The sequence below is a fragment of the Phytophthora cinnamomi genome (genome assembly GCF_018691715.1).
Source record: "Phytophthora cinnamomi strain GKB4 chromosome Unknown Contig127, whole genome shotgun sequence".
NCBI classification, from domain to species: domain Eukaryota; phylum Oomycota; class Peronosporomycetes; order Peronosporales; family Peronosporaceae; genus Phytophthora; species Phytophthora cinnamomi.
Window position 1 is genome coordinate 822,907 of NW_027151060.1, and position 23,005 is coordinate 845,911.

At 53.9% G+C, this 23,005-nt stretch overlaps 7 protein-coding genes across 9 annotated transcripts; 4 read left to right on the forward strand and 3 right to left on the reverse strand.

Annotated features, from left to right (window-relative positions):
- Positions 1 to 20: 20 nt before the first annotated feature.
- On the reverse strand, positions 21 to 464 carry IUM83_07242 (uncharacterized protein; the record flags this gene model as incomplete). The annotated part of the gene is made up of 1 exon (XM_067931522.1): positions 21 to 464. The coding sequence occupies one exon, from the start codon at positions 462 to 464 to the stop codon at positions 21 to 23; it is 444 nt and encodes a 147-aa protein (XP_067780510.1).
- Positions 465 to 1,006: 542 nt separating this feature from the next.
- Positions 1,007 to 2,014, forward strand: IUM83_07243 (putative F-box and leucine rich repeat containing protein; the record flags this gene model as incomplete). The annotated part of the gene is made up of 1 exon (XM_067931523.1): positions 1,007 to 2,014. The coding sequence occupies one exon, from the start codon at positions 1,007 to 1,009 to the stop codon at positions 2,012 to 2,014; it is 1,008 nt and encodes a 335-aa protein (XP_067780509.1).
- A 145-nt stretch (positions 2,015 to 2,159) lies between these two features.
- Positions 2,160 to 3,866, forward strand: IUM83_07244 (Ankyrin repeat-containing protein; the record flags this gene model as incomplete). Its single annotated transcript, XM_067931524.1, has 5 exons — positions 2,160 to 2,615; positions 2,701 to 2,795; positions 2,857 to 2,949; positions 3,019 to 3,220; positions 3,297 to 3,866. The coding sequence occupies 5 exons, from the start codon at positions 2,160 to 2,162 to the stop codon at positions 3,864 to 3,866; spliced, it is 1,416 nt and encodes a 471-aa protein (XP_067780512.1).
- A 781-nt stretch (positions 3,867 to 4,647) lies between these two features.
- IUM83_07245 (uncharacterized protein) lies at positions 4,648 to 5,490 on the reverse strand (the record flags this gene model as incomplete). Its single annotated transcript, XM_067931525.1, has 3 exons — positions 4,648 to 4,659; positions 4,733 to 4,942; positions 5,032 to 5,490. 3 exons carry the CDS (start codon positions 5,488 to 5,490, stop codon positions 4,648 to 4,650), a joined length of 681 nt encoding a protein of 226 aa, XP_067780511.1.
- Positions 5,491 to 5,998: 508 nt separating this feature from the next.
- Positions 5,999 to 6,706, forward strand: IUM83_07246 (NAD-glutamate dehydrogenase; the record flags this gene model as incomplete). Of its 2 annotated transcripts, XM_067931526.1 has the most annotated exons (2): positions 5,999 to 6,457; positions 6,529 to 6,552. In XM_067931526.1, the coding sequence occupies 2 exons, from the start codon at positions 5,999 to 6,001 to the stop codon at positions 6,550 to 6,552; spliced, it is 483 nt and encodes a 160-aa protein (XP_067780514.1). The 2 variants fall into 2 exon arrangements, with proteins under 2 accessions (XP_067780514.1, XP_067780513.1); XM_067931527.1 differs by having other exon boundaries at positions 5,999 to 6,706.
- A 224-nt stretch (positions 6,707 to 6,930) lies between these two features.
- Positions 6,931 to 7,465, reverse strand: IUM83_07247 (Glyoxalase-like domain; the record flags this gene model as incomplete). Of its 2 annotated transcripts, none has more annotated exons than XM_067931528.1 (3): positions 6,931 to 7,011; positions 7,095 to 7,227; positions 7,326 to 7,465. In XM_067931528.1, 3 exons carry the CDS (start codon positions 7,463 to 7,465, stop codon positions 6,931 to 6,933), a joined length of 354 nt encoding a protein of 117 aa, XP_067780373.1. The 2 variants fall into 2 exon arrangements, with proteins under 2 accessions (XP_067780373.1, XP_067780372.1); XM_067931529.1 differs by having other exon boundaries at positions 7,305 to 7,465.
- A 119-nt stretch (positions 7,466 to 7,584) lies between these two features.
- On the forward strand, positions 7,585 to 8,641 carry IUM83_07248 (putative secreted RxLR effector protein; the record flags this gene model as incomplete). The annotated part of the gene is made up of 2 exons (XM_067931530.1): positions 7,585 to 7,964; positions 8,026 to 8,641. 2 exons carry the CDS (start codon positions 7,585 to 7,587, stop codon positions 8,639 to 8,641), a joined length of 996 nt encoding a protein of 331 aa, XP_067780454.1.
- Positions 8,642 to 23,005: the final 14,364 nt, after the last annotated feature.

Consider the following 23,005-nt stretch of genomic DNA (forward strand, 5'->3'; position numbering starts at 1 on the left):
TGCGTCAAACGCAGACCAGTTTACGCTAATCTAAAGGTGTAGATACCTTCGTCGTTGGTGGGCTCTTCCCACTCAAAACCGAAGCTCTTGGCAGTGTTCAGCACGTAGTCGATGGACACGTTGCGCTTGGTGTACGCCAGCAAGAACTCGGACGCGGCCTTGCCTCCGTCCTCCACGCTGCGGCGCCCCGGCTTAAGCAGGTACTTGGCCGTCTCGAAGAGCGACACGACGTGCTCCTGCTCGTAGATGATGTCGGCGCCCAGCACGACGTCGAACTTGTCCTGAATCTGGTCCAGATCGACGCCCCAGAGCAGCTTGCGGCACTGCACCCTGTCCTCCACCTCGTTGAGCTTGCAGTTGGCGACCAGCAGCTCGATGGTGTCGTCGTCTCCGTCCGTGATCACCACCTGCTGGTCCGTGAGGTAGGACGCCAAGATGCCGATGAGGCCGAGGCCGCTGCCCAGCTCGATGACGGACTTGCCGGCGAAGCGGCCGCGGTCCTGGTACATGTAGGCGCTGAGGAAGTCTCCGGCGCGCCAGAGCGTGAGCCCCGTGGACTGCAGCGTCTGGCCGATGTCGCGGCGCAGGCCGTTGAGGCGGATGGTGATCTCGGCGTCCTCCGCGCCCTCGGCCTGGCCGAACTTGAACTCGAACGAGTCCTCGCGGGGCTCCACGTCCAGCGCCTTCTGGATGTCCTTGCGCACGTCGCCCGAGCCTTCCTCCACGGCGATGCCGCGCTCGATGGCGAACTCCTGCAGCGCCGCCAGCGCCGCGCCCGACAGCATCAGCTGCTCGCCATCGCTCTCGCTGTCGCTGCTGTTCATCTGATCGTTGGTGGTCAAATGCTGGTCAAAATAAATTATTTAAATTATTTGATGCAATTTGGGAGCAAAATAAATTATTTGACGCATTTTGTGATAGCTTCTCTGTTTGTGAGTGAAGGTGCAATTTTTGGAATTAAAATTCTATAATTGATTGGCATTTCCAGGTTAACAGGTTGAGCTTGATGTCGCTTGAGTCGCCGGCAGTGCTGGGGCACCTGAGCTCGTGGCTCAGCAGCTTTGACCTGTGCGTTTTGCGGGCAGTGAGTCGCAACTTGCATGCTGCAGTTCCGCGACACACATGGGAGCTCACGGCCAGCAACGTCAGCGATTCCGAGGTCATGGCTCGCCTGGCCGAGCTGTTCCCACACGTGTGGTGTCTGCGGCTGCAGGACGCGATTCTGGAGGAGATGCCGACGATGCAGTCGCTCGTGCCATGGCTGAACAAGGACTGGAAGTTGCGGGAGCTGGTACTGACGCGAGTCACCAGCGTCGGTGGCTTCTACGTGCATCTCCTGACCGAGGAGCTCAAGAAAGTCGCCATCCGCCAGTGTTACCAGGTGCAAGAGCCTGCCATCATCGCGCCGAACCTGGAGGATCTGGTGATCGAGCACTGCCCCGTGAGCCAGTTCTGCGCCGATACGAGTCTGCCGCAGCTCAAGAAGTTGACGCTGTCCTCGCGGAACTTGTCGGCGCTGCAGGCGCGGCACCTGATCAAGGACACGCTGTCGAGGTCTCCTGCATTGGAAAAACTGAGTCTTGCCGGGTGCTCGCAGCTTGAGCAGGTGCTGGTAGATCCTGGAGACCTCCCTGCTCTGCGTAGACTCGACCTCAGTAGCTGCGCGAAGCTCTCTCGAGTGCACGTGAGCTCCAAGCTGCTGGAGACGCTCGACCTATCGCGCAATGACAAGTTGCAGTTCGTGTTGCTGGACCTGGAGCGCGTGACGGACCTGGACCTGTCGTTCCTCAAGAGCCTCACACACCTGTATATCCGCTCGCCGTCGCTGCGGCGCCTGAACCTCCGCGGCTGCGACCAGCTGATAGGGACCACCACGAGCGTGCACTGTCCGAGTCTGCAGTTCGTCGTAGTGCAAGGCACGACTCTGGAGCTCGACGACTTCAACAGGAACGAAGTCAGCGCCGAGGTATTCGCGTTGCCAGGCAGCGCCGACCAGCAGCACCAGGCTGAATAGCATCCAGCAACGTGGATATTGGTTTACAATCATTCCGCTGTTATACCTGGTATTCAACTATACCGTTATATCTTGGTTACACTATGTATCATAGCGATGGATCAAGAATATGTGCCATTCGACAAAAAGCCATCGGAGTGCGACCATGGGCAACACCACGAGCTGGTTGGCGCAGTCGCTGTGCCCGGAGGAGCAGGCGCTGTGGGTGGCGGCCAAGAGCGGGGACGTGGCCACGCTGCGCAACGGGCTGGCGCGCCTCACGCCCGAGACGCGCTTCTACGCCGAGTGGAGGGACCCCGTGTACGGCTACTCGCCGCTGGCCAACGCGTGCTCGCAGGGCCATCTGCACTGCGTGCAGGCACTGCTCGCGTACGGCGTGGACTGCAACGCGCGCGACTCGCAGGGCAACACGCCGCTGCACATCGCCACGGCCTGCGGCAAGAGTGAGGTGGTGCGGCTGCTGCTGGAGGCCCCGGCAGTGGACTACTTCGCCAAGACGAATACCAAGGCGCAGACGGCGCTGGACATTGCGCGCCAGGCGTACAGAACGTCGGAGGGAAGAGGCCTCAAGTACATTCAGTGCGTGGAGCACATTGAGAAGGTACCAGTACATGTAGAAGACTCGTGTTGCTTTGTGGTGGATCTGATATATTTTTCCTCTAATGCACTTTCGGGATGGATTGCAGAAACTCTGCATCTACTCGGGATGGCTGTACGAACGATCCGACAACTTTTTGTCGCTTGCGTCGGGAATTTCAGGCCTGGATTCGTGGAAGAAGAGGTAGAGCGTAGCCGGGTGCGGATCTTTAGGGTGAAGGCTCTGATGCGTTCCTTGGACTTAGGTACGCGATGGTGCTGCGGACTGCAGCGAGAGAAGTTGTCGAGATCGACTTGTTCCCGATGAAGCCGGGAGAGCGACGCCCACCAGTGCCAAGGTACGCGTTGTTAATTTCATGGGAGGTTTTACGACGTCTCCACTGAGCGAGAAACCTTGGTGTCACCAGCTCGGAGCTGCTGTATCGAACGAGCGACGGGATTCAACAGAGTGACGATGTCACGTGGCTCAACCGAAAGGAATATCGATTGTCCTTGAAGGTGTCGCGGAAGTTAGGCACAAGTCGAGCGTCGGCCGTCCAGTCGATGGATTTTGCTGCTTCAAATCAGGGCGAACTGGTTGCATGGAAGTCATTTCTGACGAGTCTACGGGTACGACTTGTTCTCTGCAGATAACCTTATTCGAAATGATTTGGTGTAGGCTCTAACTTGCAAGGTGTTTGCACAGGTTAACGTCCAAGTGAACCCAATCACTACTGCGTTTGGAGCGCAGCGCTCTGCGTCGCCACAACCTGCTCAGTCCGCTGCTGTGTCGGCCCAAAGCACAAGTCCTACCCAAGCTGCATTGCTTCAAGAGCAGCGTGACTTGGAAAGAGCTCTACGCCTCTCCCTCGAGGAATCCCGGCGTCAGCCCAGAACTGGGTCGGCGCCTTCTGCTCCACCTCCTTCCGACACCATGCTGGAAACGCTGGGCTATTCGGAAACGATCGTAGGACCCGATGGAGTGGAGATCGTGCAGCTTATTCGTGACGATGACTCAACGGCTAGTCATGGCACAGCATCCGCACCTCCTTCTACGTCGAGCCCTCCTGCGAAGAGTACTCCTGCTCAAGGATCAGGAGCTCAGAGCCCTGATGAGTGCGTGATTTGCTTCGATGGGCCTCAGGAGGCGGTTTGCGTTCCGTGTGGCCACAACGCTGTCTGCATGGATTGCGCACAGGAGCTTCTTGATACCACTCGACTGTGTCCTGTGTGCCGACAACAAGTCAGGGAGGTGATTCGCCTCTATCGCGTGTGACGTAGTGGCACGGTAGTGACTTGGAATACATAAATTAATTTTCATGTTGCAAGCTTTACAGAAGGCCTCACGTTACCCTACTTCTTGCGCTTTGTTGGTTAGACACGGTACAGCTTGATTAGCTCACGAATATGAGCTCGGCAAACTGGGCACTCCGCAGTAGTTGTAAGTATCTCTTCGGCGCATTTCATGCACACTGCGTTGTGGCCACAAGGCACACATACAGCGGACTGAGGTCCATCAAAGCATATAACGCACTCGCCGATAGACGAGTACGCTGTGCTTCCGTTGTTTACCACGGGTGGCTTTTGCTCAGAGGCCGAAGACGCCACCGACTCGCTGCTATGCTCACTGGCACCCGCTGTTGATGCCTCTTTTCCACTTGATTCGCATCCTTCCGAGTCTTCCCAATCAGGAGCTGATATTGGCAATGGTGGTGAACGTGCTGTATCGGTAGTAGCCCCAGGCCCATTGCCTTCTGCAGCCGCCGTCCGCAGGGAAAGCTGAATAGCTCTTCGAATGTCTTCATCTTCTTCAGGGCCTGGGGGAGTCGGTATTGACGGCGAAGGAACAACGGCCGGATTCCAGCCAGCAATGTGGCTGTGTCTAACCTCCGATGGTCTTAGCTGTTCGTGGAGGCTGTTGTTCAAGTGGGATCGCTCGGCCAGTTGCTGCTGTTGATGGGCGAAAAAGTGCTTCCACGCATCAAAACTCGCTTGGTCAACTGCGGCAAAGTGGACGGGGTTCTGCAGTGCCGAGCTGGCTCGGTAATGACACTTACTCAGCTGGTCTCCTCGCAGAATGAACGTGAAGTCCTTGGGGCTAAACCACCTCGGATCACTGGAAGCCTCCATCCCAGCTGCAACGTTGTACAGCATCACTGACGTAGGGCAAACAGGGCGCAGCCCGCCGCCTTCCTTCATGCTGAAGAGCGCCAGCTCCAACACGTTGGGCTCCCCACGCTCCAACACGATACACAGACGTCGCGTCCACGAATTCAGCGACGAAATGCCCGACACCAGCGACAGCACGTTGTCGGTCTTCTCATACAACCAGCCACTGTACAAACAGAATTTCTGCAGCAACATCATATCCACACGCGACCGTCAACGACAGCAACACTACAACATGGTCCAAAAGCGTTAAAACGCTGACAAACTCGAACCTTTTCCAGAATTTCAATGCACTTGGCGTATGGTTCAGCTTCGGTCTCTTCCTCCTCGTCCGAGAACCTGCTTCGCGCCAGGTCTAGCGGCGTCTTCATGTACAAGTTGATCTCGAACGGGTTGAGCGCCGGCACCTGCAGCAGCAGCTCGACCATCTCCGGCCTGGCGCGCTTGCACGCGAGGTGCAGCGGCGTGTTCATCTTCAGGTCCTTGGCGTTGCTGTTGGCGCCTGCCTGGATCAGCAGGCGCGCGCACTCGACGTGGCCCTTGGCGGCGGCCTCCAGCAGCGCCGTGCGCCCCGTGTAGGGCTCCTGCCACTCGAGGAACTGCCGCGTCTCGGGCGTGAGGCGCGACGTGGCCGAGCGGATGATGCGCGCGTCGCCGTAGCGCGCCGCGGCCCAGAACACCTGGTCCTCCGGATAGAAGCACTGCGCCAGCCAGCTCACCGCGTTGCCCATGCCGCCTGCCGGGTTAGAAGCGAATTGAATTGTGTCGGCGATGACGGGTCTACTGGCATCGGAATGATGGTTTTATGCGGCGTTTTGTATGTGGAGCTCCTGGTTCAAGGCAAATCAGAAAGGTTTGCTTGTTGCAGTCCGTTGGCAGCGGTGCTGGTGTGAATGGAATCCATTCAATGGATATACTCAACCTGGACGGGATATGATGTTTGTCATGTCTGGTGGAATTGTGGAGGCGCGAATGGATCCGTAACATTGAACGTAATAGCAATAGAATGCTGCTACATCGTGCAACGGAGACAGGCGCGACGGAGTGGAGAGGTCTGTGGTCTTGCTTGGCGCCTAGCTCACGTTCAGCCCTCGGCAAGTAACGCGAAGAAACCAAGCCAGTTTCGCTCGTCTGGACTCTTTCGGCTGTTCGAGAGGTGGGGTGAGCTTGCGCGTTGGTTGCAAGTGGTGCAGTTAGCAAACGCACGCCTAGTGCTCACGACTCGAGCGGCCTGAGACCATGCGCTTCTTTGGCTACGTGTACGGCAAGCGACGGACTCAGGGCCTCAATGCCAAGTTGCCACCGCCACCGACCCCCCTGCAGCCAGTCGCGTCGAAGGAGACCACGATCGTGTACACGGGAGGCACGCTCTGTGTGACGCTGCAGCGCGCGAGGTCGAGGTTTCTGGAGGAGCAGAGACCCACGAGACTGGTCTGGTCCAAGAACCAGCGACTGGGGCTGACCTTCGTCGAGATGCCGCAAGGAGGCGTGGCTGTGAAGGACGTACCAGGTATGCGCACGGACATCTCCCCCGGTCAAGAACTCATCGGTGTTGGGAAGATGTCGGTCGTTGGGAAGAGTTTGCAGGACGTGGTGGAACTCCTGCACAGTGTTCGATCTCCCTGTGTGCTTGACTTCACCCCGCCTCCATCTCCGATCGTCGTATCAGAGGTGCTTGGACCTGCAAGATTGCTAGGTGTACGTCCTGGCATGGTACTGCGGTCCGTGAACAGCTCAAGCATGATCGGAGCTCGATTGGCCGACGTCAGTTCTGCTCTTCGTGGGGCAAGTGACGCCTCCCCGGTGCGACTCACATTTGCGCCGTACGACACAGTGGTGCACTCGCGAGCTCGATCCGCTAGTCTGGCTGAATCACCCACAGGTTCCCGCGCAACTCTCCGGAATACGCTTTGTATTGGCGCAGTGGTCGCAGCATTCTCTGTATGAGTGCAAGTCTGGAACATGTAACCGCAGCATGTTCACCGTGACAAGAGTTGTCGACGACAATGGGTATCGCCGCACAGTTAGTTTCGTAGTAGTCGAACTTCACCTTCACGAAAGGTATCAAATCAATCATACAAATTTGTCATGCAACGCGGTAACCACGCAGCGAGCCTTGCTCCAAGCTCAATTGGTACTTCTGCAAATTGATTTCATTGCCCTGACACCAATCACGCCGAAGTTACATTGTCCCACGAGTTGGGCTCGTACAGTCCTATCATAACTCCGTCCGGCGACCGCAGCGCCGCGACCTGCAGCATTACCCACCACCAGGACCACGTTACTCCTTAGACCCCACAACTTCCCAAGCCGCGTCCAGATCGCCAAAACGTACCTTCCCGTGGGCCGGGTACTTGATGGGGCCGTCCATGATCGCCCCTAGCATGAGCAGCCGCGGCACGGCGTCGCTCAGGTCCGGAATGTCGAAGTTCAGGAATGGTGAGTATCCGCTGCTGCACGCAGCCTCACTACAGAATTAATTACAAGTCACACAGTCCCATGAGTCGTTCACCGTCTCCTCAGTTCCAGCCAGTTGCCCTCGCACCTTTGCGCCAACTTGACGCACAACGGCACACCCGCCTGCGTGTCGAACTCTGCGAACGTGTCGGACGAGCGCAGCAGCTTGAGCCCCAGTCCTTCCTGGTAGAACTGCTTGGAGTGCGCCAGGTCGCGGCTCAGCACCATCAGCTGTCGCAGTCGGCTCATGCTTCGCACAGTAACCTGCCGTGACGAATATCGACCAATCCGCGCGCACCTTGCGGCTAAAAATAGCTTCAAGCTGTCGTCCAGGAATATCACCCAGACAGACATCAATCGGCCACATCATGCTCGGGTCGGGACTCAAGGTGGCCGTCTTGGCGGCAGCGGTGGCCTGTTACGTGCGTCCCCAGCTGCTGCTGCAGCCGCTGCTCGGGTCGGAGCTGGACGGCGCGGACGCCGACGCGTCGGTGCGCGTGCTGCGCGGTCTGCTGACGCTGCTGAGCTACGCGTTGGCCAGCATCCGGCCGTCCTGGTTCTGGGTGCTCGCGGCGCTGGCGGCGCTGCAGCTCGCGCTGTGGGGGCTGCAGCTCGCGGAAGACTCGCTGCTCGGGATGAGCGTGGAGGCCGAGAAGAAGCTGTTCCTGGCGGGCACCATGCTGTGCTTTGCAGCCATCGTCAGCGTAATTTTGTTCGGAGGAAAGGGTGACGCCAAGGCGCGCTTCCGGTGGGTGGCTATCAGAGGGAGGTTGAGGGTGGACTTAGTGCTAACAGTTGACGTGCTGCAGAAAGAGGCTCGTGGCGTTCTACACCAAGCACAACCCCGAGAAGCTGCGCGAGGTGGACGAGCTGCTCCGGAAGTACGAGTTCAACGAGGAGCTGCTGTTCCAGAGGCTGCATCGGAAGTACAACGCTCTGGCGGCCGGGCCAGAGAACCACTCGGTGATGAAGAAGATCGACGAGAGCGAGTTCCTGTACGAGGAGGAGGAAGAAGAGAGGGTGGAGTCGTCGGAAGAGGAAGATACGACACTAGTGAAAGAAACTGTGGCGGGTGTTATCGAGGAGAATAACGAGGCGGAGAAGGAAGAAGACGAACCAGCTCGTGCGTTTACTCCCCAGCAAAGTTCAGGCAGCACTGGCAGCGATGAAAGTTTCGAGCTGGTTGAAAAGAAGACGGTGGCTGTTGCTGTGGTGAGCCCCCTGGAGATCGAAGACTACGACCTCCTTGAAGGCACGCCTCCCGTATCACCTCGCTCAGCTGAGAAGTCGGCTTACACCCACCGCCAGTCGTCCACGCTGATTAAGGATGCGATCGCTCTATCACGCCAAGCCCAGCGGGAGCGCGTCGAGCGGCGCATCGCAAACATCGCCTCGAAACGTGGCGACGGCTATGCGGGGCACTGATTTGCTAACCATGCGACGACGAAACCAGAGTAGCAATCCATTTTTGGTAGAGTGATGCCGAACACAAACGAATAAGTATAACTCGAGCATTTTTTTTTCAATTTGTAGTAGGTAGTTTTCCTTACCAGAAACTATACTGATTGTCAGCTAACAAACAGCACCTACGTAGCATTCGCTGTGATAGATAATACGGGAGTTTGGCTGTGTGTTTTTTTTTTTTTTTTTTTTTTTGGCTGTTGATATTATTGATTCAACTACTTTCGTAAGACCAAACTTGTGTTTTGTGTGGCAGCGTAAGACGAATATTCTATTTTTTTCTCAACAAAAGTTTTGACGAGACTCAAAAAGACCTGGTTTTAGTATGGTCCGGCGTTCAATGAGTTGTGTAGAGAGCCCGTAGCCTGGCCGTCTTACGGCCCAGATCCGTATCCTATTGGTTCAAATTTCGACAGGCACGCTGAAGCGAACATGGCGACCGTCAGGCATGGCGTGGACTCGCTGGCACCTCCAACACAACGATCTCAGGCTCAAGGCCGGACACCAGCACCTCGAACGCTCAGTAGTGCTGACGTCCGTGGTGCTTGCACAGCACCATCAACAAAGAAGGCCTACAAGAGTTGCGTTAAGGGCATTACCAAATGGATTAAGGAGAAGCTGCCGTCTCCTGAAAGCTACTTTGACGCTGATGGTGGAATTAAGGTGGAGATGTTCAAGCCATCTCACTTTGAAACGTTTTTGCTTGATAAGATGAACTCAAAGTCGCTTAAAGTATCGACTCTAAGTGGCTACCGAAGTGTTGTTTGGGATATCTATCGGCGGAAGAAAATCCCACTCCCTCCCGAGTACACAGACGACCTCAAAATCTTTTTTCGTGGGCTGAAGCACATTGAAGCAGATAATGATCAAAATGGCACTGGTCGCACCTCTCGAAAATGCCCCCTTTCTTTTTCTCTCTACAAGATTCTCTGCAAGAAAACGCTTGGCATCCTTGATAGTGAGTTAGCTCATTTGTACGTGGTGCTGCAGTGGAATTTAAAGTGCAGATCTAAGTCGATAGAAACTGTGCACATGACGCATCTAAATTGTGTTGACGATAGCATTGGCTGCATTCTTCACAAAACTAAGACTAACCAAGAGTGCAGTGGCCCCAAAGACCCCCGACACATTTACAGCAACCCGCTGAATCCAAGCATTTGCTGTATTTTGGCCTTTGGCATCTATTTCGCGTCGAACCCAACGCTAGGCGCTGGTAAGCCTTTTCAATGGTTCGAACGAGAAAAGCAGATTTTCTAAGAACCTGGAAGAGCTATTGCAGGAGGAGACTAGTGGTAAGGCGTATGGTACGCACTCCATACGAAAAGGGGTTGCTACTTTTGCTTCAAGTGGGAGTACTGGCGGATCACCAATCGCAAGTGTGTGTCTGCGCTGCGGGTGGTCCCTGGGTGGGGTACAAAACCGCTACATTCGCTACGAGTCTGCAGGTGACCAATTCCTGGGTCGAGTTGTGGCAGGGCTTCCACTCAACTCGCCTGATTTTTTCAGTGCTACCACCTCACTTTGCTGAAGTAAATGGCAGCGCTATTGACGCAGCAGTACAGGTGATGTTTCCGTCGATGAGTAAGGACACAAACATGCATATGATTTTAGCACTGTGTCTGGCATCACTGGTTGAGCATGCCATTTTCTTGAGGCATACTATACCCGCCAAGCACCCCATAATGGTTTCAGCCATATTTCGAGACGTCAATTTAATGGATTCACTGCAACGCAAGCTGGTGCGCGATAATATGTCATCGCTGGTCCCAACAGGAATTCCACCTTATATTCATCTATATGAGCAGCAGCGGGAGACTAACAAAGCCATTGAACGCATGCCTGATGTACTTCTGAGCGGTATCTCGAAGCTTTTGGACGAAAAGAGGGTTGGAACTGGAGCAATGAGAAAAGAGGAGCTTCAGTCTACCATACGCGAGCTCCTTACTGAAGTAGGGCTGTATCAGAGGACCACAGTCCAGACAGAGGTGTGTCCCCAAGCGACGCATGGCACAATCATTTACTGGAGCCGAGATGGCAAGTTTCATCGGCTACCAGAAAATTTAAGTTTCCTGACGTTGATGCGCTCGGCGTCTGGCACTTGTGGTGGTTTGGAAATCCATCTATGGGCTACCCACCGTTTAAAGGTTTGCAGCCGTCAGACTTTGCCACGAAAAGCAAACGTAAGCGGTATTCTGAGTGGACAGTTTTGGTGAAGCATCTGCGAGATGCAATAAAGTCCACCACTGGGCGAGATCTCAAGCCACCTCAGAATCAACATGAAGCCGACGTTCTTTTTGACACAGCAATCGCAAACGTGCCCATGAAGATGACACCAGACGAAAAAAAAGCCAAGTAAGGCAGATCGAGCGGCAACAACACTTCGACGTATTCGAGAAGCTCTGCTTGATGCAAACCCCGAGGCTCGGACCGTGCCATTCCGTCGACGAAAGTGCAGGGCAACTAGCCAACTCCACGATTAATCGACTCCGTTTTATCCAATCAAATTGATTTGTTATCCCGTAACCGAGCCGTCTTACGAATGCTCGACACAATTGAATACTGCCCATGGTTTTGAAAAGGGTTAGGGGACTGACTCAACTACTGGATTGTCGGAAGCAATCAACACTCATATATTTCATGACCACAACTACGTATTAGGGGGTTTCAAAGTAGGATTTTGCCAAACATATTGACCTGAAGACATGGAAATTTTCAACCACTCTGATTTGGGGTTTCAAGAAGTTGAAACCGAGGTTTCTGGAATAGCTGGACAAGACGTGGAGGTGGGCGGCGAGGCACAACCGCCGAGCCTCACTTCCGTCTCCGTCCAGCTTAGCTCAATCGAATAACCAGCACTCCGGGAACCATGCAACCGCCGTCGACTTCTGCTTCGACCTCAACCTCCAGAGTTCATCCGCGGCGCCCGCGGTTCCCCTTCCAGCGACAGAGCCGACCGGTTCTGCCGTCTCGCAGCGGCTCGCTGCGCCGACTACGTCAGCGCTGCCACCTCCAGCGGCAGCCAACCCACGCGTACCCGAACTCACGGAGACGCGGCCCAACGCCCCGACGACCCCGTCTACCATGGCACCGTCCGCGTCGTCGACGCCGCGAGCGCGCGAATCGCTTCGAGGGCGTCTAAGCCAAAGCGCACCGCCGAAACGTTGGTGGACATCAGACGCCAGAAGAAGCGTCTGGCCGCAAAGAAGGACCAGGCTACCGCCGCATCCGCACGAGCGTCGGCCGTCCCTCTTGGCACCACGTCCAGCGGCCTGGTCCTTGCGCAGCCATCCCCCGGTGTTGCCTTCCCGCCTGCGCGAACGTCGCCTGCACCAGCGTCCCCCAGTGCTTGTTCGCCTCCACCTCGGTCGCCACCCACAGTGCCCACGACCCAGCCACCGACCACCCTCGTGGACACACCGCCAGCGGGTGCCCCTCTGCCCGCGGCGGACGAAGCCCAATCGGAGCCCTCTCAGATGCCTCCGCCGTCGTTAGCGCTACCCGTGCCTCTGCAGCATGGGACCCGGTCAGCCACGCCGTGCCACTTGGGTCCCAATTGGCAGAGCGTGCACAGCAACCAGCAACCTCGGTCCCACCAGACCCCCCAGCCCCCCAGCTGACGCCTAACGCGGACCTGCGCCGCGATTTCGACCTCGCTGATTTCGCGCGAAACTACCACAACGGTGGCAACACCGCAGCACCCCCACGCAAGCCGTCGCTCCGGATAATACCTTCGCGGCTGACCAGACACTCCATACCGCGCCTGGCTCTGAACCCATCGCGCGTCTGGACTTGGGAAACGCGCCTGGGCACAACCCTCAAATACAACAGATGCTTAGTGAGCTACTGCGCCTCATGCGCCCCCACGCGGGCTCCGACCATGGCCTTTCCAACCCCAGCCAATGACCGGTACCAGCCGAAGGTCTTGAACCCGCCGCCGCAAATTGGACAATGCCCAATCACCGTGGCCTGCTTCCAGCCGAAGGGGTCCTGACTCTACGCGCAGCGCACTTCCCGCCCCCAGCACGAAACCAGCGCGCCCGCGGCGACTTTGTGTCTACAGCAGTGTACATGCTTGCCACACACCGTCTGTACCCCTACTTGCTGACCGACGGAGGTATGCACGAAACGCCGATGTCCTTCGTCAACCGCATGCGGTTGCTCGAATGCGTCGCATTCGATGATAGCCCAGCAGTCCTCGCAACCACAGAGAGTGCTCGGTTTGGCCGTTGCGGTGTCTCGGTCATGCAATACCGCGGACCATGGCCCGGCTCGAGGCGGGGTCCACCGGCGCCAACTTCGCTCACGACTTCGGTCCGACTGCCGTCGCACCTCCGTCTCCACCATGCACATCGTACTTCGACTTACTCAGTGCGATCCAAGGGCTCCTTACGTTCGCGCATGCGGAATGGTACGAGCTCATGTCTCGCCCGTTGCATCGCCTTCGCGAGTTTGTGGTTGCCAACATGGACGACGACCGTGCTCACACACCGCGTCGCGTCCTACGCACGCTCCACGAGGTCAACCATCACCTCGGCGCGGTGTACGTGCACCTGTCGAATGACTCTCCGTATTGGTGGCGCGACTTCTCGGCGGCTGCGTCTCGCATCGAGTTTAACTCGGTCGCTTGGGTAATGGCCTTACAACAGCTCAGAAACACACCAGTGGCTCCCGTGCCCGCCTCACCGCGCCGACCGCCGTCGCCCCGGAGCCGCTCGATCAGCCGCAACGTCAGCAGCAACGGCTCCCCACGCACCCGCCCAAGTAGCATGCCGGCCAGTGTGCGCGCCCTGATTCCTCGCAATTCCGACAGCTTGGAACCGTGCCTCCGATTCTTCGGCGGTGGTGTCTGCCGAGGCGGGCTAAACGGTGAGTGCGTCGTCGCCGGCCGTACTCACACCTGGCCGGTCGATCTCCCGTCCGCACTCCAAGTGTATGTCACGCGGCTATTCGGTCACCGCCGCCACGGTGGCACGCCCCAGCCCCACTGATGGGGACGAGGTGCTGCTGGCTTGCCAGCACTCCGTTCCAGCACCAGGATAACTACGAATACACACATTCGTTCTTCAGTCCTGCTGAGTAAGCCACCGTCGCTACCAACACATATGTCACATGTCGGTGAGACTCCAGAGACCACGATCCCAAGTGGAGATGCCGCCGATGCGCATGGCACCCCTCCCGTGGCGAGCACCCACGGACCTTCGCCGCCCACCAGCACGGCGGTAAACAGACCGGACCGTACGCACAGTGCTCCCGCGCGAGCTGCACTTGCCGGTGAGAGCTCCTCCGAGCATGCCACCGATGCGTGCATGACTAACTCTGATCACATGCGTGTTCCAGCCCTTCCCCAGTCCGCAACTACCACTACTTCAAGGGTCCCTATGGCTCAACCAGCTCCCTCAGCACATGCGCTCCAGCGCCTGCAAGACTCTAGCCAGCGGCGTGCCGAGCTCTGGCGGTCCATCAGAGACGTGTCCATCGCGACCGCCTTCAGTGCGGTTGGGTGCCATTCCCACGACGTGCCAATCTGGGCACCCCCGACAATGCCGCGCGATTCGAGCTCAACAAACCCATGCAATCGGCGATGTTTGAGTTCATCCGGCGGACGCGACTACCACTGGCACGTTTCGTGGAGCTGGTTCGTGGCCAAACCTCGGACGATTATCGCCCCAACGAGGCCATGCTGCCTGCCGCCCTGCGCCGCTGCTGCGTCGGGTACACACACGTTGACGACCTCGTCCGAATCGCGGAGGAGGGCGTGCGAGTGACCCTGACCACTCCATTGCCTACACAAACGTCATTCCCCCGGAACCACCCCTCGGCGTCCGAGCGCATCCAGGTCGTCCGGGCCAACATCCGCAAACACGGCGACATTACATTGACGGATACCAGCTACCACCCTCATTGGGGGAATCAGCCCAGGTACACGGCTAGGGATGTAGTGCGGTAACTGCATGTCCTACAAAATGTATCTGTGTTGGCCCCTGATGGATTGTCATGTCCTAAGAAGAAATGGCTGTTTTAAAAGTTACCTTGAATCCCCTTTTCAGAGGTCGCCCAGTCGGCAAGAAAACATAAGCGCCGACGCGTCGCGCCAATAGCACCAAGTCCACGGTGAGCCGCTCGGAGATCGAGTCCGCTAGATCAGGTGCAACACCAGCGCGACATTGCTAAAATGCCCCAAGTGTCACGCCGGCAACACACATTGCGCAGTCTGGAGCGCGGGATTCAAGCGACAGCTCTTAGTGAAAGCGTTGTTTTTTTCTATGATCTGTTCGGTGATGAAGAAGAAGAAATGTCGTAGTTTGACGTGCTAGCCTGCGATCATGACATGTTGATGGAGTGTAGTCAAGCCTACTGGATGATCTACAGATGCCGTTACATGAACAAGCGGCAGCCATTTCCTCACCGTACTTCTCCCAGCTCAATGGGGTTTTCGTTCCTTGGTCTTGGGCGCTGTTGACGCCTTCGCACGGCGGATGAAAGCAAAAGAAACGTGTTGAAATGACCCGTCAGATACCAGGTCAATAGGCTCTTAGGTCATTTGGACTCGATTTGGGCGTCAAGAAATCCTGACATGACGGCAAAACGGCAAATCGATCTGATTGGCTGAAAATCAATTTATGTTTTAATGCCTTTAGGCTCAGCTCAACTTTGAAACCCCCTATTGTCATCAACCGACTTGTCGCTTGACGTTTGAAGCATCTTTAGAACACGGGGGAAACATGGGAAAAAGATGGAACGAAACATGTTTTGCCGCACTTATCGGAACTGACACCTGCTTACTCTCCACTCTTGCTCGAGTCGGTAAAGTCGCCGACAGTGCGCACGAAATCCCAACGTCGACGGACGAGTCCGGTTTTCGAGTAGTCATTACCCGCCTCCTTGAACACAAGTCGCCAGTCGCCAAAAGTACAGACAGATGAAAAGACCACGATTGTCGCTGTCCTTCTGGATAAGAGTGAGCACTGTAGTTATCGTGTCCGGCTGAGATAGAGACTTCCTTACATGTTCTTCAACCATTTCTCCGAGCAGATTTTGGTAGGTTCGCTTGGCAAGTCTGTCGTAGCAAAAAAGGGTATAAGTTGGGTGATCTACTACCACACATGGCCAGTGGGTTCCATTGATACTCATAGGCATAAATACCATATCCTTGTCAGCACACGCTAGCTCGTTCAGTGTTAGCGGCGGAATTCGCTTGCCTTTGTCTTTGTCGAGAGCGGGTGTCTTCACCACTGGTCGAAATACGTAGTATTGTTGTTGTACTTGGCCGCCAGTGTCATCGCGACTGCGTGAATAAAGTCGCCATGTAGCCAGAATTTTTCTCGGGCACAATAGAGGTGAGTCCAACCCAGGCGGAAGCCTTCACCAAAACCTGGCAGACGCTCACATGGCCACTTTTCGATCATTTGCTCAGCTAGCGCAGCTGCACCTTCTGGACTGAACTGGATATCCACTTTGCTCATCAACCAAGCGTAACATTGCATGCATCGGCTGCATGCTTGAGACATACTCCAGATAAATCTAATGGTCATAAGCTGTCGCTGTGTGAACTCACCAACCCCTTTGATATCTGCTATCGGGCATTCGTCGTTTGCATCGGGAGTTATACTAAGATCCATAGTATCTCCATACGGTATCGCACCCTCGATTGATATCTGTGCCTCCTTTACAATTGGTTCTGGAAGTCGGTACGGCGCGCATGTTGCCGTGTAGGCGTGTTTGGCGGCTGTAATTTTCAGTTTCATGTTGTTGGCGCCGCGATGACGAGTCTCAAACGTGGTCAGGTAGGACGACAACACCAAAAGAGCAGGCTTCCTCTTTTTCAGGTAGTCCTCTACGAGTGTCACATCATCGCCTCGTAATGCATTCCTCAACTTTGCTCACTAGCAGAGACAATAGTGCGACTTGGTGGAAGCTCAGTGCAGGTGCAGTAGTATCGCTCTGGGGAAGATCAACCTTACCTTGGCGCAAATTCCCCCACCACGTTTCCAACTGATCGAGATCTGCACTGAACTTGTCATCGGACAGGTCAGTCAGCTCCGAGGTGAGTCTATCGAATAAACTGCACACGTTTGAACTTGGCGTGTTCTGTCATCTGCTTCTTTCGGTTGACTCCATCGCTCTGTGTGGTAATCCGCAATGGTACGGCAACCTCGGGCAGTTTATCATCCAATGTGCCAACTCGAAACCATCTATCCATTAAAACGTGGCCACATCGCGGTCGAAATATGGTCGAAACATGGTTGACACATGACTCAAACATGGTTAAAACATGGCCAAAACATGCTCAAAAGATCGGCAACATATGGGCAAAACATGGACAGAAGTCAGAAACATGTTCCTCATACGGGAAACCATAGGCCAAACATGTTGTTACCTTGCTGGAATTGAACCGTAAGGGATCGTCATTAGTCCGGCAGCGTGTTTGCGATACATTATCTCGTGGCGGCACGGCAACTTCACCGTTGCGGAAAACTCACAGGTACACATCTAATCGAACATGTCGACACGGTGCGCCCGACCACCACGACGCAACGTGACGAAAAGAACTTCATCATCAATTGTGTAGTTGTTAAAAGCTTCCACGCAGGTGACAAACTTGTACTCCTTCACAACCACGTCTGCAAGCCATTCGGATGTCATACCAAGTAGTTGGTTCATCTCCTCTCCGTAGTTGATGTTTCGTTTGGTACCTGGCTTGATCACGCGCGACACGTATTCGCCTTCTTGTCGGCGTTGGTACCGGATCACTGCCCCCAAGCATTGCTTCATCGCCACTGAACTATCCAACTCATCCTTCAGTTTGCCGAAAAATTTCTCCAAACGATTGTTTGTATTGTTTTTGAAGTGAGGCAGATTCATCCGATAGTAGGTCACCGACATGTCCATGGAGGTCACCCAATTCTGATCGAACTAAGCCCACAAAGCTTCTCTATCTCCTCGACAATCCAGCATCTTGAACTCATCTGCATTTTGCTGAAGCTCTTCCTCCGACTTTAAGTTTACCATGTTTGCAACGCAAAATCAAGCTGTTTCAAAACTTCGCTCGGGTACGTGTCATACTACTTGTCGTTGCGAACTGCACCGCGAAGCCACGTGATAACGTGGAAGTGACACAACAGAATACGTGCGTCCGGGAACATTTTCTTGAAACCTCGACTTCGTTCAAGTCCTTGTCAACCATGATCACTTTTGTTTGCTCCCAGTTGTTCACCGACCGGAAATGCTCCACGACCTTCACCATGTGCCAGTCTACGTTGCGCTCAATGACGCAGTGTTGCACGGCTTGGCCATTCCCGAACTGGTCTATGACCATGAGCGTGCACAGCTGGTAGTTGTACCTAAAAGGTTAAAAAAGCGTAAAGCATGGTCAAAAATGGACAAAACCTATGGTCAAAACATGGCCGAACAAGCGTCAAACATGGCCAAATCATGGCTGCACGCGTTTCTACGGTTCGTACCGGTTCATCTTGTGTGTGAAGTCGATCAAAAGCAGCTCAGGGAATCGCTGGTACATATTGCGCATATGTTCAGAGCTGATGGATACCACAGCAGTCTGACCACGACTGTTTTCGTCGACGCACGCCACATTCCCTTCGGAGGACGAGTTAAAATTCACCAGTAGCTCGGCGACCTGGCCTTCGTCTGTCAAATGGTTGTCTAAAGTATAACAATCCTTTAGTCAAACGGCAGTCACGTCAAAATAGCATACAGAACCGAACCGACTTTTTGATCCTGGTGATGAGGTTATACACATCCCGCATCCCCACACGACCCGAATGTAGCCGTATATCCGGCTCGATTGACTTCCACTAGCGACCATGAGTTCCACACCTTTCGTAACTGGCGAGCTGGCAGGGACTAGGCGGATGGACGGGTATGACCCTTTGATTGCTCGTGCAACAGAATCGTTGTGTCCGTAGAATGGCAACTTCACTTGCACACGCCACCTTGCACTAGATATTTCTACCATTTGAGCCATAAACCGCATCTCGTGACGGAGAGGCCGCACGCCTTTGGATCGGATTCGGGTTTTCCAACCATTAGCGCAAATATACACCCGTTGGAATGGATCGAGCGATTCAGGTACACGTGGTAACTGGGATGGGGGTTTCCCAGCATGTGCTTTCATCTTCGCAATTTGGATGTTTCTGAAGCGAACATTGAGAGTCTCCGAAACTGCCAAAATTGTCATGGTGTCGCGCTGGTACTTGCGAAGACACTTCTCAAACTTTTCCAGTTCTTGTGGTACGTTTTCGGTGTCGGAACAAAATAAAGCTCCTCGTCGCAATCTGTGAACGCACACTTGCGGGAATGTCCACTCCCGACTGAAGTTCCAGATGTATACTCAGTGGGGTCATCACCACTTTCGCTTGAAAAGCTCGAGGGGTTCGTCGGGCTCGAGGCATCTTCCTGTTCATGCGGCGCTTTTTCTTCTGGTTCTTCACCCGCTCCATCTTGAATGCTGCTCGGGTCGTTAGCAATCTCCTCTGATTTTGAGCTGGATCAACACCGTCACTATCAGCAGCGCTCTCCACATCCTCGCTCCTCATACTGCCCTCAACGCTGCTTTCGGCGTCGCTGCGCCAGATGCTCTCGCTTAGCAATAGATCGTAAGATGCGCGCTGTGTTCTACGTGCGGTCCATACTCCGACAAAGGATGTGAACACAGCAAACCTGGTCAATACATGATCAAACATGGTCAAAACATCGTCAAAACAACGATGTTCTACCGGAACAGGTACATCGAGCAGCACGTACGAGTAGACAGATGCGTGTGTGTCGATACTGATGGCGGACGGGAGCCTGCGGTCAATGATAAAGTAGATATTAGTTGTTAATCTCCATTTCACAAGTAGCGGAATATATTGCAGACCTGCGATAATGTAATGGGTACTCGTACTACACTTTGAGCCCACGACAGCCGCGTGTGCACTGCTCACGCGGTTTCGTCGCAAACTGTACACTGTTCTCTCAGCCCCTTCCTGTTGATAAGCGCCACGTAGTAGTTAGTAATGCATCATTCGCGCATGAAGCGATCAAAAGCAGTACGTGGTGTACCACACAAGCGGGTGAGGTCTACCACCGTCGGAAGCGTGAACAACATCTGGGTCGTGGTGCGGTCGGGCGGAGGAAGAAGTTATGAATTGAAGCAGGAGAACTGTTAGTGCTTGTGACTGAAGACAGCCGAAGGATAATGTAACACCGTACCAATCAGCGTGCTGGAGAGGCTGGAGAGGGCAGTCGCTGGGTACAACCAGCACGCTACACAGGAGAGACAGGGGGGGGGGCAGGACGAGGGGGCTTCTGCAGAAATGAGGACGCGTGGCGTCGGGGTGGATGGCTGGCTCGAATCGTAATTTAAAACAGACAGAAACAAATAAACTACAAACTTGGACTAAACCTGTTGGAAACACGTATTCCAAAACATGGGCTGTGTATTTTCCGTTTTTTTTTAAACCAATCCGAGGCTACAATTACAACTGCTATTTGAAGCGGTCCGACTGAAATCATGAGCTGTACAGGTATTACTTCTCCTGTCTGGAAAACTAGGGGCGATGCTAATCTGGGAGGACAGTGTGGGTATTGTGTAATTTCTGAAAATAGGATGTGGGACTTGGTAGGACCTCCCGTCGTTTCTCCGTGCAGCAAAATGGTTGGAAAGAAGCGAAAATTGGCGAGACGTCGGCAGTTGAATGCGCATCGTGAGAAGCGCCCGTACGTTGGCGCTGAAGAAGCAGGCTGTTCAATTTCTTTGGTGAATGGAGATGTGGAGCAATCGCTAGCGCAGCGTCCTGAATACATACAAATTAAAGCAAGACTGTTCTGACGTTAACCCTTTATCTACGAGCCGGCAAGTAGAAGTCACCAGGGACCTCTAGTAGAACCAATCACAGAGCCGCATTTAAACTTTTAAACCAATGCGAGCGCGGTAAGAAAGCACATCAAACCTCTGCTAGTCTATTCTATTCTGGCTTCGTCGTGATTTGTCAAGAACAAGGATGGCACCCCTCTGAGGCACGGGCTGTGTGGGCAGGCACCAGGCACTTGGCTCTCGTACGAGGCAGCAGTGAAGGAGCGGGCGGAGCGAATGCATGCTAGGCTCTCTCGGCACCGACACCAGTCTCTTCACAAGGCGCTTAGTCGCGTTTTCATCTACTTGCAGACAGGGAGAATGCAAGGCAGATAACTAGTTTGTGTGGAAAATAAGATTTTCCAGCTTTGACCAGACAGTTCCGTGAAGGTAAACGTATATTCTAGCAGGAATCGGCTGACCCCGATGACTACATTTCACGTTGATGAGTGCTGTGAGGGTCACTCATGCTGGAGCCAGGTCGGACGCGAGACAAGTTGATCTGCGCGCCGTTAGTTGGGACGCGACAAACTCGTTTTTTTTTACTGTTGAAGTTGCTGTTGTGCATGTCCGACAGCTTTCCCTCCTCGTGTACGACACGTTGCGTATGGGAGTATACGGTGGAAAGCATTATCGTTTTGGTTCCGGTTGAGCTAAGTGACGCAGCCGCTCTTTTGTTGTTCGTCTGCAAGGCCACCTACGCAGCAGGACCCAGTCTCCACTCTGCTAGCGACATCTTCCGCAGCAGTGTCTGCTATATTCTACGCGTATTTGTCGTTCTGTGGCAGCGTTAGTTCACATACCTGAGTAATGGTTTTGTCCCCCCGCTTCGTTGTGAAGCAACAGGATCATACGTTGACACGCGTGCGATAGCTTCTAAAGCGTCCTGTAGTTGCGGTATGTCGCCTTTGATAACATCCTTGCAATGAATGCACTGAAGCACTGGAGCGGTTTGACGAGCAGTAATTCACCGTCTGCGAGATCGTCTTTACTCGGAGGCGTGCTGTCGTGGTCGTAGAGGCTCTCGTCGTCGCTCTGAATCTCTCAGTGATCAGTAATATTGTCCTTCTCCATTGCTCGGTGTGCAAAGTAGACAGTCTAAGAGTGTGAAACCTCTACTGGGCTTATATTAAATGTAGCTGCTGTTCATGAGTAGTTCTGGTACAGGCTTAATGTGACCTGTAAGTGTAAAGACGGCTAACATTCCGGTAACCATCGGCCACCATCTACACACGTATATTTGTGTTGCGTTAGCTGCAATCTGTGACCTATGCACTCAAGCAACAAATTTAGAATTTTAAACCAATGAAATAATATTGGTTAGGCTGTTCATCCAGCTAAAGCTTCCTCCCAGTAAAAACTCCAATATCATTGTAGTTGGCCTCCATGTGAAGCTTTAAGTACGCTGCGTGTTATGATATCGTTAAGATGGGATGATGTGATGCACGCTAATTGGGTTTAAATAGATTATTAATTCAGCCAATAGGAAAAGTACAGCTCAACTACTTGTGTGCACTACACAACCTGCAGAGGGATGTAAGAGGAGGAGGACTCGTGGCGCCGCCACTGCAGTCACCCTCACTTCGAAACTAACGGCCCATTTATTAGACTAACATCTCAGATACGTACTCAAGCTCGCCGCACACGATGAGGTCTGGTCGCAATGGGAGCGCTCCAACTCTTGGGCTGGAGCATTTCATGGGGAGCAATAAGGAAGGGGAGTACACCATGTGGAAGGACAATTTCCTTACCTACATTAGGAGCAGGACCAACTTCGAGGTTGCTAGTCGAAGAAGAAACGCATGATGATGGTGAAGGATGGTCGACTTCCTGGATGACGCAGATGAGTTCGCATTCGACGAGAATAGTGAGGGGGAGGAGGCCGAGGACAAGGCATTCAACTAGATGGACATTGATGCTGAGGCAAGGAAACATTTTGGAACGCACTTATCCCTGTTAATGGAATAAGAGATAACTGACGATCAGTGGGTTGTTGATACTGGAGCAGAGCACACAGAAAGCCCCTATTAATAGTCTTGGATGAGGGCAACCTCACACTTTTGAATAAGGGAACTGGGGGTGCCTCATTGAGTACACTGCAAGGCAGGTGAAATTTAGTAAACTCAAACCACATGATTACCATAGTGTTATCTCAATAAAGAATGTTGCCTTTGATAAGGAGTGCAGTAGTAATCTGCTAAGTGCATATTATCTTGCTACACAGGGATAGCGGCATATTCAGGCCATGAATGGAAATACCTGTATTTTTTGAATAAAATTAATCGATTCGGCTATCCTGCAATAGCAATTGATAAAGTTTACTACTTACCAAGTAAGATTGCGGGCGATAGTACTAAATTATTATCTGCCAATATCTTGAATTCAACACTTATCCATGACACTATGAAAGAGTGGCACTTGCGACTTGGTCATGTTGGGAAAGACCGCCTAGTGAGGATATTGTCGAATGATGT